Raw genomic sequence first — 15726 nt, forward strand, 5'->3', positions numbered from 1 at the left:
AGGGATAGAGTGATGGTTCTGCACAATGCGCGAAGTTCTCCATGTTTTGCGCGTGCGTAGAACCACCAACGCCATTGCTAACGTACGCAAAGGCGTTAACGTACGATGCACTAAAACGCTCTGGTAAATAGTAGTGACCAGCTCCCGTGGCATAGTGGTTAGGATGATTGCTTTCCACGCCGAGACTGGGAGGTGACACGGGTTCGAATCCTGTCACCGGCTGTGGTGTCTGAGGTTTTCCCTGGGTTTTCCGAAGACTTTTCAGACGAATGTCGGCGCAGTTCCCGCTGAAGTCGGCCCAGGACGCATACTAAACCCCCTCCCCCCGTCTTCCACTCCTTCCTGCTGTCCTCTCTCCATCTGTCCACGTCTGTACGCCGCTCATAGCCACTATGTGTTGCTTCGCGGCGCTAACACGGAATTTAAAAAAGTAGTGAGTTTTAGTGTATCATGCGGTATCGTGTTTGCGTATGCAAGAGATGGCACTGATTGTTCTGCGCACGCGCAAAACACAGACAACTCCGCGCACTGCGCAGAACCACCACGCTATCCCTTACGTACGCAAAGGTGGTAGCGTACAATGCACTAAAACTCTCTAATGAGTTTTATAGTATATCGTAAGCTATCCCTTTTGCATACGTGAGGGATAGCGTTGGTGGTTCAGCGCACGCACAAGACACAAGAACCACCACGCTATCCCTTACGTACGCAAAGGTGGTAGCGTACAATGCACTAAAACTCTCTAAGGAGTTTTAGTATATCGTACGCTATCTCTTTTGCATACGTAAGGGATAGCGTTGGTGGTTCAGCGCACGCACAAGACACAAGAAGCACCACGCTATCCCTTACGTACGCAAAGGCGATAGCGTACAATGCACTAAAACTCTCTAATGAGTTTTATAGTATATCGTAAGCTATATTTTTGCATACGTGAGGGATAGCGTTGGTGGTTCAGCGCACGCACAAGACACAAGAACCACCACGCTATCCCTTACGTACGTAAAGGTGGTAGCGTACAATGCACGAAAACTCTTTAATGAATTTTATATTATATCATAAGCTATCCTTTTTGCGTACGTAAGGGATAGCGTTAGTGGTTCAGCGCACGCACAAGACACAAGAAGCACCACGCTATTCCTTATGTACGCAAAGGCGACAGCATACGCTCTACTAAAACTAACTATTTAGTAGTACGGTACAGGACTTTTGGTAGGCCGTCTTCTGCGACATGCGCAGTATGCCTGCCAAAGGCTCAGAGGTGGTTAAACAGATTAATCCGCAGAAGAACGATAATGACATTAATTCTGGTGTGATGGTTAAACGGGGGCCGCGTCCAGTGACCGGCAAAGTACTTAAAATTGTACTTAAAGTACCATGTACATCGGGTCATGTGTACTCATTTGTACTTTAATTACCGTAGAAAGATTCATACCGCAAATGTGCTTCGAAGTTAAGTACAAGCACTCGGCAAGCTACCTTAAGATACTCGTAAAGCAGATTACAAGCTTAGTTTGTGTCGCTGCACATTCCACGTATTGATGGTGACAAAAACTGAGTAATTATGTATTGATTGCCATTTTCACTCATTTCACCACAGTAACACAAGCACTGGGGTAGAGTATCGCCCCTGACGAATAAAGTTGTCGTTCTTGTTCTTGTTGTTGTTGTTTTTCCTTCCCTCACAATATTGTAACACGGTATCACAGTCACATGACACAGTCAGGGGTGCTGTCACGGGGGTTCAGCAAGTAAACATTGCCGTTGCAACACAATCCCAAATTATGATTATTTTTTTGTAGTTGTACTTGACGTACAACCTTGTCGCACTATGCAAGTGCAGTCGCTTCATTGAGTTGCTCGATTTTCCGAAGTAAAAGAAATCTCTACGCGCTGCACCGCCAAATCATATCCCTTCGCAAAGCATTTCAGAAGCAAAACTTTTCCATCTCACTCTCGTACACAGCCACATCCAACAAAGCTCCTGCACGTCGTCCGCGACAACGCCTCCAGGTGCACAACAGTGGCACGGGAAATCTTCCAGAGATGCGCATTTTTAGAAACCCGCAATCTCATCTTCGAAGCGCGAGGTTATCAAAGCGCGTTGCATCGTATCTCCAGTCCAGTTTCCCATTTGCACAATAAGCCGCGACAACGCTGTTCCACTACCAAAGCTCTTTCACATTGTGATGCCCGATAAACTTCTGTAAGTCCGCACACAGTACATCGTGACCAGAGAAAGAAAACAGACTCTCGGAGAAGCCTTGCGCTTGCCGCCAGAGGCACAAGAAGTCATCTTCTGCATCAAAAATAATCTCGATAATAAGAACAAAATGGAAAGCCACGAAAAAGAAGGATGTTTCAGGAACTGCGAGCCACCGTGATTGATGATAGCGCGCTACCGGTTATCAATCAGTCATATCGCTTCCCCGCGACAGATAAGCCGCAAGTCATATTTGAGCAAGAATCTTCTCCCATGGCTTCTTGAAAGAGAAACGCGTAGTATTATGAGCATCGGAGATTCTCATGGGAAAAGAAAGTTGGTACAACAAATGATGATCGTTGTGGTTCTGGGAGAAAGCGTTAAGACAGCTCTCATCTTGAAGCTTGCGTCGTAGAAGGTTAAACGTTCTTCAACATACAGGTCGTTTATTTTTATCCGCAATTTTTTTTATATAAAAAAAAGCTATGGAAGCTACACAGATGTCTTTTGTCTTCATCATATCCCCATCATTTTCTCTTCTTTTCGTCCGGACTGACGTCCCCAATCACATCACGTCACGCCTTTTTCGCAGGTAGGTTATGCGGCCATGCGGATGGCCTGCGGGAAAGCGTATCTAAGTAATGCACGACTGTAGTCGTGTTCTACTTAAGGAAATGTAGTCCGTCATCTCTCAAAATATTACTGCGCCGCAGATAGGACGGCTGTGCACAATGACGTCACACTCCCTCCTGTGCCAGATAATGTAATCCATCACACTCACTCTGCTTCCGTATTGGCTGTTAAGACTGGTCACATGACACTACGCCAGCCCTCCCCCATAGGAGGAGCTAAGGACTCATTCACACGTGCTGTTACATTTCACAGTGTACATGATATTAGTCCGTTAATGACAAAGTGACCCGTTAGCGCCCATACTGCGGTTCACGGACATCCAGGGAATATACATACAGGGTGTCCCAGCTAAGTGTATACAGATTTTTAAAAAATATATATAACACTTTTTCCAATATGAAATCAATTGCAATATAGCATATGCTGAAGGGCACTCCCTAGGAGGGCATTAGCAAAGTCCAAAGGCAATGTCTTAATTAACTTTCGCTAATTAACTTGTTAATTATAAAAGCTACAAAGTTGTCCCAATGAGAAGATCTGTTCCTTTCGGTCACATGATATCGTAGCCGTTTTCAGAACAAAAATCCGTTCTATAGATCGCCCGCAAAAAATTAGTGAGGAACGCCATTTTTTTGTCTTTATGTTGTTCATTGCGTATCTTCACAGACGCGTATTTCCTTCATCCCCAACGTGAGAGGGGGAAGGAGCACAGTGCCGCCTCATGCGTCGAGGACGAGCTTTAACTTGCGGAAACAAATCAAAAACAAATGTATCGGGTGACTCTATCGGAACTGGCCTTATCTTGGGTTGCATGTTCTGTTTCCTTTTAATCTTTTTCCAGGACGCAGGAGGCGATAGTGTGCTCTTTCTCCCTCTCACATTGGGAATGAAGGAAAGACGCGTCTTCTAAGAAGCGCAATGAACACAATAAAGAAAAAAATGGCGTTCCTTCACGAATTTTTTGCGGGCGATCTATCGAACGGATTTTTGTTCTGGAAACGGCTACGATATCAGGTGACCGAAAAGAAGAGATGTTCTCATTGGGACAACTTCGTAGCTTTTATAATTAACAAGTTAATTAATGGAAGTTAATTAAGACATTACTTTTGGACTTTGCAATGCCCTCCTAGGGAGGGCCCTTCAGCATATGCTATATTGCAATTGATTTCATCTTGGAAAAAAAGTGTTATATATAGTTTTAAAGAATCTGTATACACTTAGCTGGGACACCCTGCATATACACCGACAGAGAAGAAGGCGGCTAAAATAGCCGCGTGTACAGCACAAATCAGACTTATCGTACGTGAAACGTGTGAGTGATTCGAGCATCTTAAGACGAGATACGAAGCCGATCGGACTATCCTATTTTTCTCTAGGGGGGGAGGGGGCGCATACACACGTACGGGAGCCGAGACAGGTGATAAAGGTCATTGCCAATCACATGAGAAAAAGAAAACGGTATTGCTGAGAAACTGAACGAGAACCGCCCAAGCAGCACAATGTACTGAAAGTCGAGTGCAATAGGGGTGGACGGTATGTGTCTTATCAATGTCTTTAGTTTCATCAGTCTGTTCAAGGCCTTCCACCTACCGTCCACCCCTATTGCACTCGACTTGCAGTACATTTTGCTGCTTGGGCGCTCTCGTGCGTGTGTTTACGCCTTCCTCCCCTGCAGACTGACAATGATTTTGCTCGGCTCGGTGGTGGACGGTGAAAGGGCTCGGCGTTGTCGGCTTCAGCACATAGGTGGGCAACGTCACGACTGACGCCCTGGGGGAATGTGCGTCCTGCGCCGACTTCTAAGGGAACTGTGCCGACATATGTCGGAAAACCCAGGGAAAACCCCCAGACAGCTCAGCGGGCACCGGGATTCGAACTCGGGTACCTCCCAGTCTCGACGACTTGGTGGTGGTGGTGATGGTGAAAGGGCTTGCCGTTGTCGGCCTCACGTATATGGGCAACGTCACGACTGACGCCCTGGGGAAATGTGCGTCCTGGGCCGACTTCTAGGGGAACTGTGCCGACATATGTCTGAAAGCGTCTGAGGAAAACCCAGGACGACTTGCTTCATATCTTGTCCCAAGGTGCTCCAATCACTTGAGAGGCAACAGCTCCTGCGTTGCACGCATAAGCGTGATTTGTGCTACATGAACGTACCCCCAAATTATGTCATATGCTAAGGTGACACCTACGGCACAAAAAAAAAGGAAAAAAAAGAAGAAGAAGAAGAAGCCTCGAAGACGGAGCTAAAGAGCGTCAGACGGCACATTCGAGCAACACGCTGTCCCCACACGAACGTTCCCCGGTAATTTTGGCGAACAATTCTACCTACCAGTCTGTCGTGTTTGCTTCGAGAGCAGTTCCATGCCTCATCCTTGAAACGTACGCCCGCCTTGAACAGCACGCCAAAGTACCGAGTCAGCAAAATGCCACCGACACGCCAGCAACGCGCGGAACTGGAGAAGAGATAAAAAGTAAACGAAACAGACAAAGAGATTGATAAGAGCGCTTTCCTTTCACGCGCCAACTTGCTGCGTCTTGTATAGCTGGCTGAAAAAGAAAAGAAAAAAGAAAGAGATAAAAAGACCTGGTAGGTGGCTGCAGTGGCTGCTTCAGGTAACTCATCTTAGTCAGTCGGGGACGGCTTGGAAATTTTGTTCCCACACCGAATAGCAGGCAGCACAATGTGCTGAAAAGGCCAGCAGTTGAAAGGTGTTCTTTGGTGCGCACTTGTACGAAATGAAGCGTTCCACAGACGTCACATGTGCCACTACAGTAGTGAGTTCATTCCTATATCTAGAATTCGATATTAGATTGTGAAGAGAGGCCAGGTTCACATAAATGTTTCGATCGTCCGTCCCTTAAGAATGAAAAGGAAAAGAAGGCATGACGTTCGTGTCAGTTCGGATCAGGGATTTGAGGAGGATTTTCATGTTGGGGGGATGTTGGATTTCTGTAGTGTCGATTGGGAACACACGCATAAAATGCGCACTGCAGTGTATCTTTTTTTTGTTTAGTTTTATCCAAATCGGGTTGTGGGTTAGAAGCCGTAGAACAGAGTGAAATCTGGAGGATGTCGTATGTTCGGGTGGAAGACAAAAGAAGAAGACAACACACGATATGGCGGGGGACACGTCGCTGAGTGCGAGCTACGTGCTCAGAGTTCTAATCCGTGCCTGTACAAGTGGCTCAGTTTACGTTTTGGTTAGCTCGGTCCGGATTCGGTACAGAGTTTTACCCAAAGTGACGGCAGTGAATATCTAGGCGTAAAAACGGGGGGGGGGGGGGGGAGAGATATGTATACTAAAACAAAAACAAAAAAAAAGACGAAAAAGAGGAAACGTTAGCCAGGCAAACAACCGGCTTGCTATTAAAAATAAATTGCCAAAAGTGGCCACAACAACGTGCCGATGTCGCAGGGCTGTTCATGAGTCCTGAGGCTCGGAGGAAACGGATGATTTTAGGAAGCTTAACGCTACAGCGCGTGTCTCTGTGCATAATTATATCAGAAGACGTTCTTTCTCTTGTTTTCTTTTTTCTTTTTTTCCTGATGTACAGTGCTGGACAAAAGTTTACGGAACGCGCGAGCGGTGTATTTTCTCCTCCGTGCGACACCCTAGCGGTGAGCGGAAGCGGGCCAGTTCACTCGTTCAGAGGGATGGGCGAGTGCGCTGGTTGCGACACACTGCGGTAGTTTCGGGATCGCTTGAATGCGCCGGCGAAGTGTTTTGGATTGGTGTCACTACCGGCGCACTCCTTTCCTCCCTCTGAACGAATGAACGAGCCCGCTTCCGCCCGCCGCCAGGGTGTCGCACCGAGGAGAAAATACATCGCTCGCGCATTCCGTAAACTTTTGTCCAGCACTGTACCATCTCCTAGAAAATCCTCGGTGTTATTGGTGTTTTATTTCTACCACCTTCCTTCCTCACCGTAACCACTAGAGCGCGGGATATGAAAACCAGACACGGTATTGATTTCTACGTGGCCTTTCTTGTTTACTCCCTGAAAAAAAAAAAAGACATGTTTCGGCTCAAGGAGATGTGATGAAAACCGTCCTGAGAAACGGAGCAATCAGTGTTACTGCGCAACAGGATGCTCTCATCACAATCCGAAAGCGTTCCACATATGAGGTAAGCTCGGTAGCGGTGTCGCAGAACGGTGGTGTTGAGTTGCAAACTGGAAGTTTGGTTTCACGCAAACAGGTCGATAGATCTTATACACGAGGTGGAGAGAAACGGTCCTTCGAACAACGTTTTCCACGTTGCGTGCACCAGATGACGATAAAACGAATTTTGGCCTTTACGAAGTTTTTCTTATAAAGAATACCATTATAACGAATAATGAAATGATCGTTTAGATGGGGAGAGGGTGCAAGGAATAAATATCAAATAATGAGGCAAGTTTAAAAAATAAACGTCGAAGACAAGCAGTTCAGAGAAGCGGGACTTGAACCCAACGCCCTTCGATTTTCACTGGGAGATGCTAATAAGATTTTTTTTTTTCATCTTTGTTTCGCAACGGCCACTCAGCACTTTAATGAACCGAAGCTTCAACATAGCCACCTAATTAGAAGTACTACAGGTATATACTAGCAGGAACGATGACGAGCTGCAATGTACATGAAGTGTTACACTGAACCAATACGTTAGTGAGATGAGCTATGTGCTAACGCAAACAACCAACACTGCGTTGTGGATACAATGCGCTTAAATAGAATGAATTTGGCTATTCTTTAACAAATTATTGAAAGCGAACGTTGTGAGACTTCAAGGGAAGGTTCGCTCCTTTGTATAATTGCAATAAATATGTCTGGCAAGAGCATTTGACCCCAAGGAGCTCTTACTGGGCGCGTTAAGTAGCTGCTCCCTTACTCCTTCTCGGGCGCTCCGAGTTTCGTGCTTCTGGAGTAGCTATTAAACGGCACTTGGACGCTTGAACACGCTCGCTGTGGTGCCGTTTCTCCCTTTCTCTCTTTTTTATTATTCTCTCTTTCTCTGTCCCCCTCTCTCTCTCCCTCTCTCTCTCTCTTTTTTTTACTCTCTCCGCTCTGCTGCCGCTCCACGTCCTGCGCTCCCTTTCTTCGCTTTCGTGGAGAGGAGGGAAGAGGTCACGTGACGGGGCACGATACCCCTTTTTCGTGCACCCTCCAAAAGCTGGAGCGTGAAGAGCGCGTACGAAACTCGGAGTACGGGCGTAGCCCCTTAACGGTAGGAGTGCCAAACACTCGCGCTGCGGAGCAGCCACTTAACGCGCCCACTGCTAGTCCTTTCGCTCAAAATCGACGTACACTGTCATGAGACCTGACCGACGGGGAGGCAGCGATCGGAACCGAAACTGAACCCGAACCGAAAACCGCTAAAAACCCGTATTTTTCGCTAAACCGTAACTAAACCGTACCGAACTATTTTTTCTGTCGCGTTGAACCGTAGCGGAACTGAACCGAAATAAATTTAGGCGGTTACCGGTTCGCAAAACGGTTCAGACGTAATGTGCGTTGTGAGAGATCGGAACTACGATTTATACCCCAGTCAGACGGCATGCTTGAAGGACTTCGGAGAATTTTCATTGGCAAAAAATGACCTCTGACAGCCGTGTCAGACGGCAGCTCAAATGACCTTTCTAAGAAATGACCATCAACGCTAAAGGAGGCCCCCAACGACATTTGAGGAGCAGAAAGGAGCAATCTCGACAACAGTGTTATGCCATTGTACCCTCGCTACCTTCGCAGCTGAATGTAGGAAAACCTATAAAATGCGGATAATGGAGTGAAACTGTGTAAACGTATTTAGATCCTATTTAGAGAAGTGCATATGGTTTCTGCATCTTGATTTGTGGCGCAAAGACCAACTTCAAATTTCCACAGCAGACAGGGAAAACGAAACCGAAAAAGGGAGCCGGTGAGGGCAGTCATTTGAGGAGCACTCCTTTCCCGCCTGTCTGGCAGGCGCCCCCGAACAAAGGTCATTTGAGAGGCCGAAGGCAATTTCTCGCAATTGGCATTTGAAATGCTGTCTGACTAAGGTATTACACACCGGATTGAGCCGCGTTGCAAAACAAATTCGAAACCGAAACTTAACGAAACAACACCGGAACCCAAGTGCGCGAGGTATTTCCTACCCGCAACTATTCGTTCATTCAGTTTTGTTAGTTCTGTGATCGTCCTTTTAGCAGCTGTACGCTTTCTTGTATGCGACTTTTACCGTCCTCCAACAACACCAAGTCTTCATTTTGGGCTGTGAAAATAACGGCCTGTCCCTGAGCAGGATGTAACAGGGTGTGCGTGTATGATGAGTGAACGTAGAGAGTACAATACCCTACCGTAACGTTTCACCTGAAATGCAGCCGGAATGCTTGGAATAGCAAGCCGACCTTCGTCTGACTGACCTTTCCTTTCTTTTTCTTAATAAGCATATCCCCCCCCCCCCTGAAATGCAGATATGTAACACGCAGTGCTGCTGTGACCCACTGCTTTGTCGGCAACAACTACAATAAAAATACATTTGTGTTATTTGAGAATCGTAAGAATGTGCTTGCTTTTAACCCATGGTAATCTGCTCCAAACTCACTTCCCTTAACCGGTTCGAACCGGTTCACTGTTCGGAAGTGCAACCTGGAGTTGCACCGCCGATGACCCCCGATAATCTGACATACACGCTTTACGACCATACTCCGGGGGAACAATGCAGTGAAACCTCTGCAAATCCCCCCGTTAATATGACAATTCCGCATTATGACCAAAATTTTCGGGAACGGCCATGGTCATAATAACGAGGGCTCACTGTATACTAAGTGAAAAGTCATCGGTAAATGCCAGTGTGGGTTCTGACGCGACCATGTTACGTGGAACACTGTGTTACGCTACTAGCTGTACAAAGACGTCCGACGTTAACCAGAAACAACAGCCCGCAAGCCGATCACAGAGCAGACGCCGTCCCCTAGTATTCCGGCTCGCCCGCCTGTCGGTCGGTCGGCCGGCCGGTCGGTCGGTCGGTCGCCAAGGCGACCAAGCTCCTCCCTCCAGCCGCTCTCAGATTGGTCTCGTCCGCGCCTAAGGGCGCTCACTGATTGGCCTTGTGCGGGTGACGTTTCCAGAGGGGGAATCCCGGTATACTCTCAATACGCGTCGCCCGCTGTTGTTATGTGTTACATCGAACTTCACAGGAACAACGACACCAATTCGTGTCGGATTTAGGCGTTATTATCAGTGATGAACGCGGAGTAAAACGGCACTATAGTTTCAGGATCAACCGGGACGTATGCGATAGTCCCTTTAAGTGTCCGGTTGGTCCCTCTGTTGAATGATGGCAGTTCGAAAGTAAAGGCACCAGCATGGAATATATGTTTTGTGTGTGCACCTCAGTCTCTCGTGTGTTTCAACCCAGCGGGACCCGTTCAAGAGGGATACCAACTTTCTGCTGGTGCCTTTTCTTCAGCTGTCATCATTTAAGTGAAGTATGCAACTGGGCGTTGTGAGGATTGTGTTGCGTGTGTCTTCCATGATTAATTGCCTCATCGACTACAACGTTACGTGAACCCTTTGCGTTTAAAGGGACGGTCGGGTCGCATCCAGACTCGTATATTAAACAGATACCACACTCCGAAAAAAAAGAGCGTACTTTAACTCATTTTCCTTGCCGCATATATCAATTATAACAATATCAACATATATCAACATATAACAATTTTAACCAAAACATCATATGTTACCATTTAATTCATCATATATGATGTTTTGGTTAAAATTGTTTTTGTCAACTACTGTTTAAGGCTGCTATGCTCGTAACGCAGCTCAACAACTTACCAGTCTGAGTACACCCTTGCCACATATCTCACTCCCTTTGGAGTGTACAATTACTCCCCAAAAAGGAGTTACTGTACACCTTTTTTTTTAAAGAGTGCACTATATTCTGCAGCGGCAGACAATCTACCCGGCTAATTTTTTTCGTCCGAAAAGTGCTTAGCTATTAAGTAAGCGAATTTTAAAGAACAGAGCTGCTTCCGTGGCGGCGTGACGTGACGTCACTCCCTAAGTGGAGGAGTGAGAGGGCGGTGCTCAGAGGAGGAAAGGTGCCGTCCAGGCGCCCCGTAACTCTATGAAACGCCCGCACGGTCTCGGCAATCCTTTTCTCAAGGTCACGCCCTCATTGGTTCTTAGGAAGTGACGTTTTTTCGTTTTTTCAGACAGGGAATTCCGGAATACTCTCAACATCCGGCGTCTGTTCTTGTCATGTATTCCGTCTAATAGCAGTCATTCTGCGCCACTATTGTGCGTGGGATTTACCGTAGTCAGTGGTCCGCGGAAGGAATAAAATGACTCTATTCCCTGCGAGATCGACCTACAGAGGGTGACACTGTCTCCTTTCTAGTGTGGATAACACGCAAGGCCGATATTCGGAGTTGATGGTTCTTTTCCGTAATTCTTGCGTATATTCACCGGAAGATCACTTGTGCCGCGATGGTACGATACTGTTTGGTTCTCAAACGCTCCATCTACTGCACTGAATGCGGAATAAACGTGTAAAAGCAGACGACGCGTCCACACTACCGTGTAGTTCTCCGATTCTCCGCAGCTCGCCGACACTGTTCGGTCTCGGAGCGACCGTGTCTTTAATTCAGCCCAGCTATAGCAACTCCACTTTGGACTTCGGAAAAACAAAAAACAAAAATAAAAAAAATCGCAGGATGGTTACGATTGGGTAACGCGAAGTTCAGCGCTAGCTGGGTGTGTGTGGATGTTGAAAACAACAACAACTTCATTACGGGATGATGGTTGGGGAGTTTCATCGCCAGGGGGCGATGCTCTACCCCATTGCTGGTGGTGATGCGGGGAATGTAAATAATGAGCCCCTTCACAATAAGGATCGAAGTCCTGTGGCTTCCTGAAAGGTGAAGGGTTCGGGAAGGTTGGTAGTGTGGGCAATAGAGAAGAATGTGCTCTGCACATAGACGTTTTTACACACATAGTGCACATAGTTTTTATATACGTATGACACTGATATATGTACAACTACTTTACGGTGACGAGTACTGCCTCGTGACCTGTGAAGTGAGTGGTGATGTGTAGAGCTGGGATTAGCGGGACAAAAATATTACTAAAATCGGGACAAAAGCGGGACAGGAAACGCCGAAAAATAGGGACACTTTCCGGGAAAACGTACCCATCAATGAGTATGTCAAATCTGCTTTTATTAGCTTTAGATTATTTTAACTTGTTTTGCATCACCGTGAACACACAGAAGGAGAAGACAGAAGGAGACAGAAAAGAAGCGGAGGGATTTGGGATACGACCACAGCGATTTCCCGACAACTTCCCGTTAACAGATACCGCTGTATAACATCTGAATTGTGTCGGCAAGTAACCGATAAATGCCCTGACCATTATCGTTATAAACGAAGAAAAAACGTCGTATGCGGCTGAGTATTTTCGTCCTGAACGTCATTCATCTTAATTACGTAACAATGGGAGCGAAACCAAGTGCTAACTGATGACGCTTTCAGTGCAAATACAGTGAAGCGTAAACATTAACCGATGACGGTAAGGGGGAAAAAAATGTTGTCCTGCTAGCGGCGAAGGTGGCTTATGGTAATTCTTGGTAATTGGAGTGTGACGAAAGTGTGATGATTGATAGTGGTCGAAACGCGCGACAGTTCAAGCGGATCGTGTATGACGTCATCTGGAATTATTGCAGGTGCCTAGTGGGCTAACCAGAAAAAGAAAGCAATATCTTTTTGGGTTATATGTTGGCACCGAGAAGCAGCTCTTCCGACAGGAATCTGTGGAGAAGAGAGAGAGATAGAGAGGGTTAGTATGCGTCGTGGGCCGACTTCGGGGGGAACTGCGCAGACATCCGCGCGGAAGGTCTGCGGGAGAAACCTGGGAAAAACTCAGACAGCAGAGCTCATAGTAGGATTCCAACATACCACGTCCCAGTCTTCAGCATGATCTAATACAGATTAAGCGTATAGTCGACTAGACGGTTGTTTGTGGCCAGAGGCTCTCAATTCCGTGTGCCGGGCCTCAAGTCATACAGACAATAGCAACATTCTACATTGTATCTAGTCCTAACTCTGCTTGGTCCTAACCAACAGTTCACGGTTTCCCAACCGTCAGCTTAAACGACCCCGAGTGGTTACACAATGGACTACACAACCACGGGTCGAACTGCGCCCAGAAAAGCGGCACCTCATTAGGGAACCTTCCCCTGTTTTCGAGCGGGGCGAGAAAAGGGGAGTCACAATTCGACTCGTTCAAAGGAGGTCATCATTGCTCCATAAACGCGCCGAGAAGAAATGCTGCCTTCTTCTGGATTCAGAGCTCGACAATCTCTTGAAGGGACCGTTGCTTTCCTCTGTGTATTCTTTCGAGTGTGAATCGAGTTCTAGTTAAATGCGCCTTTATCACCCTCAAACTCGTAGGAGCACATGCTAAAGAAAGCTTGATGTCCGCCGGAATATCCGTCGAGAGTTCGCTGGTGATATTTCGGCGAGGAAACGAGCGAGAAGAATATAGTTCTAAATATGGCTGCTTCAACCCTGAGCTTGGGACAACAATACGTGCGCTGATTATTTTGGTGATGAAAGAGCGATGAAGCTGGTGAATTGTTGATGATCTGGATTCGAGTGTTTTGCTATCCAATCTAATCTAGTGGTGATGAAAATCGACAACCAAACGCCGAGTACCGCTGAGATAGGTCGTAACGTGATAGCTGCTCTCCGGATTGAATTGAGGCTGCATTCGAAGTTTGCCACCACGTTGCGTTTTGTCACGTGTCCGAGTACCTGTCGAGTCCACCGGTTCGGGACCAAGGACCTACTCGCACATGTCCGTCCCTGTCATCACGTATGGTGCTTCCTATAAAACGGTTGCTCGCTCTTCCTTTCATATAAATCGCTCGTATGATCCTCCGTATGCAAGTTCCAACTCACAAGAATTTCAACAACCATCGCCACGACCAAACCATCCCTACAGAATGTCTTCAAAAACCTCCCCTTGCACCCTCTTTAGAGGCAGGAGACTAGAATATCTGTAAATCCCACGCTGTCTCACAACAATGGCGGCGTGGAATGGTGCGCTCCCGATCGATTTGCAGAGCTGCACTCACTGCGCATGCGCTGTCCCCATGACGGGAAAAGTGCGCCGCCTAGCGAACGTCCTCGGAGCGAGGGTGCCCTTTCCCCCTCTTCCGCCTTCAGAAATCCTGCAGTGGCGGTATGCGTCGGTCGGGGTGCGCTCGACACCGGGCGTCGCAGCGAGGGCCCTCCATACAACCTAGCGGGTCCGCGGCTGGAGTCTAGAAAAGGGCCTTCTCTCTTGTGTTCCTTTTTTTCCTTTTCTTTTTCTCGCCCTCTCCCCGAAGTGTGTGCCACCATCCAGCTGCTCCAACTGGACTCTGGGGGCCTCCTCCGAGGCAAAACCTCCCTCATCTATCTGCTCGATGGTAAGGAAGCCGAAAAAAAGGAAAACAGTGCGCCAGTGCAAAAAGTGTGATGCTGTGTTCGTATGGTGAACTGGCTGCTACGTAAGCTGGACGATTGCAGCGCCATCGGATCCTCATCCCGTCGTCCGGCCAACTCCGAGGACTGTGAGACATCGAACTCGACTTGACGACGACGCGAGATCTTTTCAAGATGCCCAGATAGTGAGGAGGGAACCGCTTTTCTCTTCATTCCTTCTATCTTTCCTTCGTTCCGTCGGGCTATTGATATGAGCGTAGATTTAAAGCGCGAAAGGTATCACCGCCTCTTCAGCGTCGCGATAAACTAGCCAGCCCACTTCCCACAGCCCCACGAAGGAAAGGCACTCACCCGCTTTTAACGTTTTGTTCAAAAAGCTTGTATCGAAACGACACCCACGCTTTGTTCGATATATCGAAGTCGTTATTAGGTGCTTGCGAAACCTCACGAAGAAGCTATAATAAGCCGCAGATGTTTCAGTCCCGCCCGGTCGCAGAAGGTGATTTGAACGTTAATCCTATCAATTGCACGCCGAGCGTATTATATATTTAATTATATATAATTGCACGTAAGCGAGGGACCTCTCAACTAGAGCGCATATCAAAGGAAGTTGCATAGTCATCGTTGTGTCTGCATCGATATGGCGTTCGGTTGCTGGTCCTTCGTTCTGCAGGTGATCCTTTTCATCGCTTATGGGTCACAGGATTCGTCAACCGCCCTCCAGCCGGGGTAAGTCCTCCTCCTCCTATAGATGACGTCATAAACACAAGCAGCACAATGCACTACAAGTTCGAGTGCCTTAAACTCTGAGTACCCAAGGCAAGCCAGTGCACAGGGTAATACAGATATCATTGGCAGGTGCCCTTATCACTGCAGCACTTCATTCGTAGCTCTGGACGAACACAAGAACAGCAACTACCCACTGACACCTACGTAATCGCACTTTCGGTACATTGCGCTGTTTGGGTATCTTATCTCATCCTATGAGATAAGATTATTCGAGACAGTCCTGTGTGAGAGTGGCAGCATCTGTTCACATGTGACGCCATGTTTTGGGGGGAAAAGGAACTCGCGGTGCGAAGTTCCACTGCACGTGAGGTCACTTTTCGAGAATATTCGTAAAATGTGGTGATTCCTTTATGATCAACAAGGGGCTATCTAATCATCCTCCCTGGTAGTAACTAGCTGTGCTCCTGACGTTTTCACCGGCAGTCACAAGAGTGTTTTGCCAAGGCCGATGTCCTGTTCCTTGACGATTTTATTAGGTTTTCCTTTTTTTTACGCTTTAGCGACGTAGTATGCATTCTTTTTGCGCTATTGATATTCCATAACCAGTAGTAAGCGTTGCAGTACCGGTTGAGTAACAACGACCGCTGCGAAGGAAGCATTCCGGACACTGCTATCTGTTCACGGTTCCATCACCGCCCAGTAGTTAGTGC

At 47.3% G+C, this 15726-nt stretch overlaps 1 protein-coding gene across 6 annotated transcripts in view; it reads left to right on the forward strand.

The window, feature by feature from the left end:
• The first annotated feature begins 13975 nt into the window (after positions 1 to 13975).
• LOC135394971 (gamma-aminobutyric acid receptor subunit beta-like) overlaps positions 13976 to 15726 on the forward strand; it is a 144188-nt gene continuing 142437 nt past the window's right edge. For all 6 annotated transcript variants that reach the window (XM_064626101.1, XM_064626104.1, XM_064626100.1 and 3 more), the window contains exon 1: positions 13976 to 15016. In XM_064626101.1, the coding sequence (XP_064482171.1) occupies positions 14928 to 15016 (89 nt within the window). In that variant the 5' untranslated portion in view covers positions 13976 to 14927. The remainder of the gene's footprint in view (positions 15017 to 15726) is intronic.

This window comes from Ornithodoros turicata, chromosome 5 (assembly GCF_037126465.1).
Source record: "Ornithodoros turicata isolate Travis chromosome 5, ASM3712646v1, whole genome shotgun sequence".
NCBI classification, from domain to species: Eukaryota; Metazoa; Arthropoda; class Arachnida; order Ixodida; family Argasidae; genus Ornithodoros; species Ornithodoros turicata.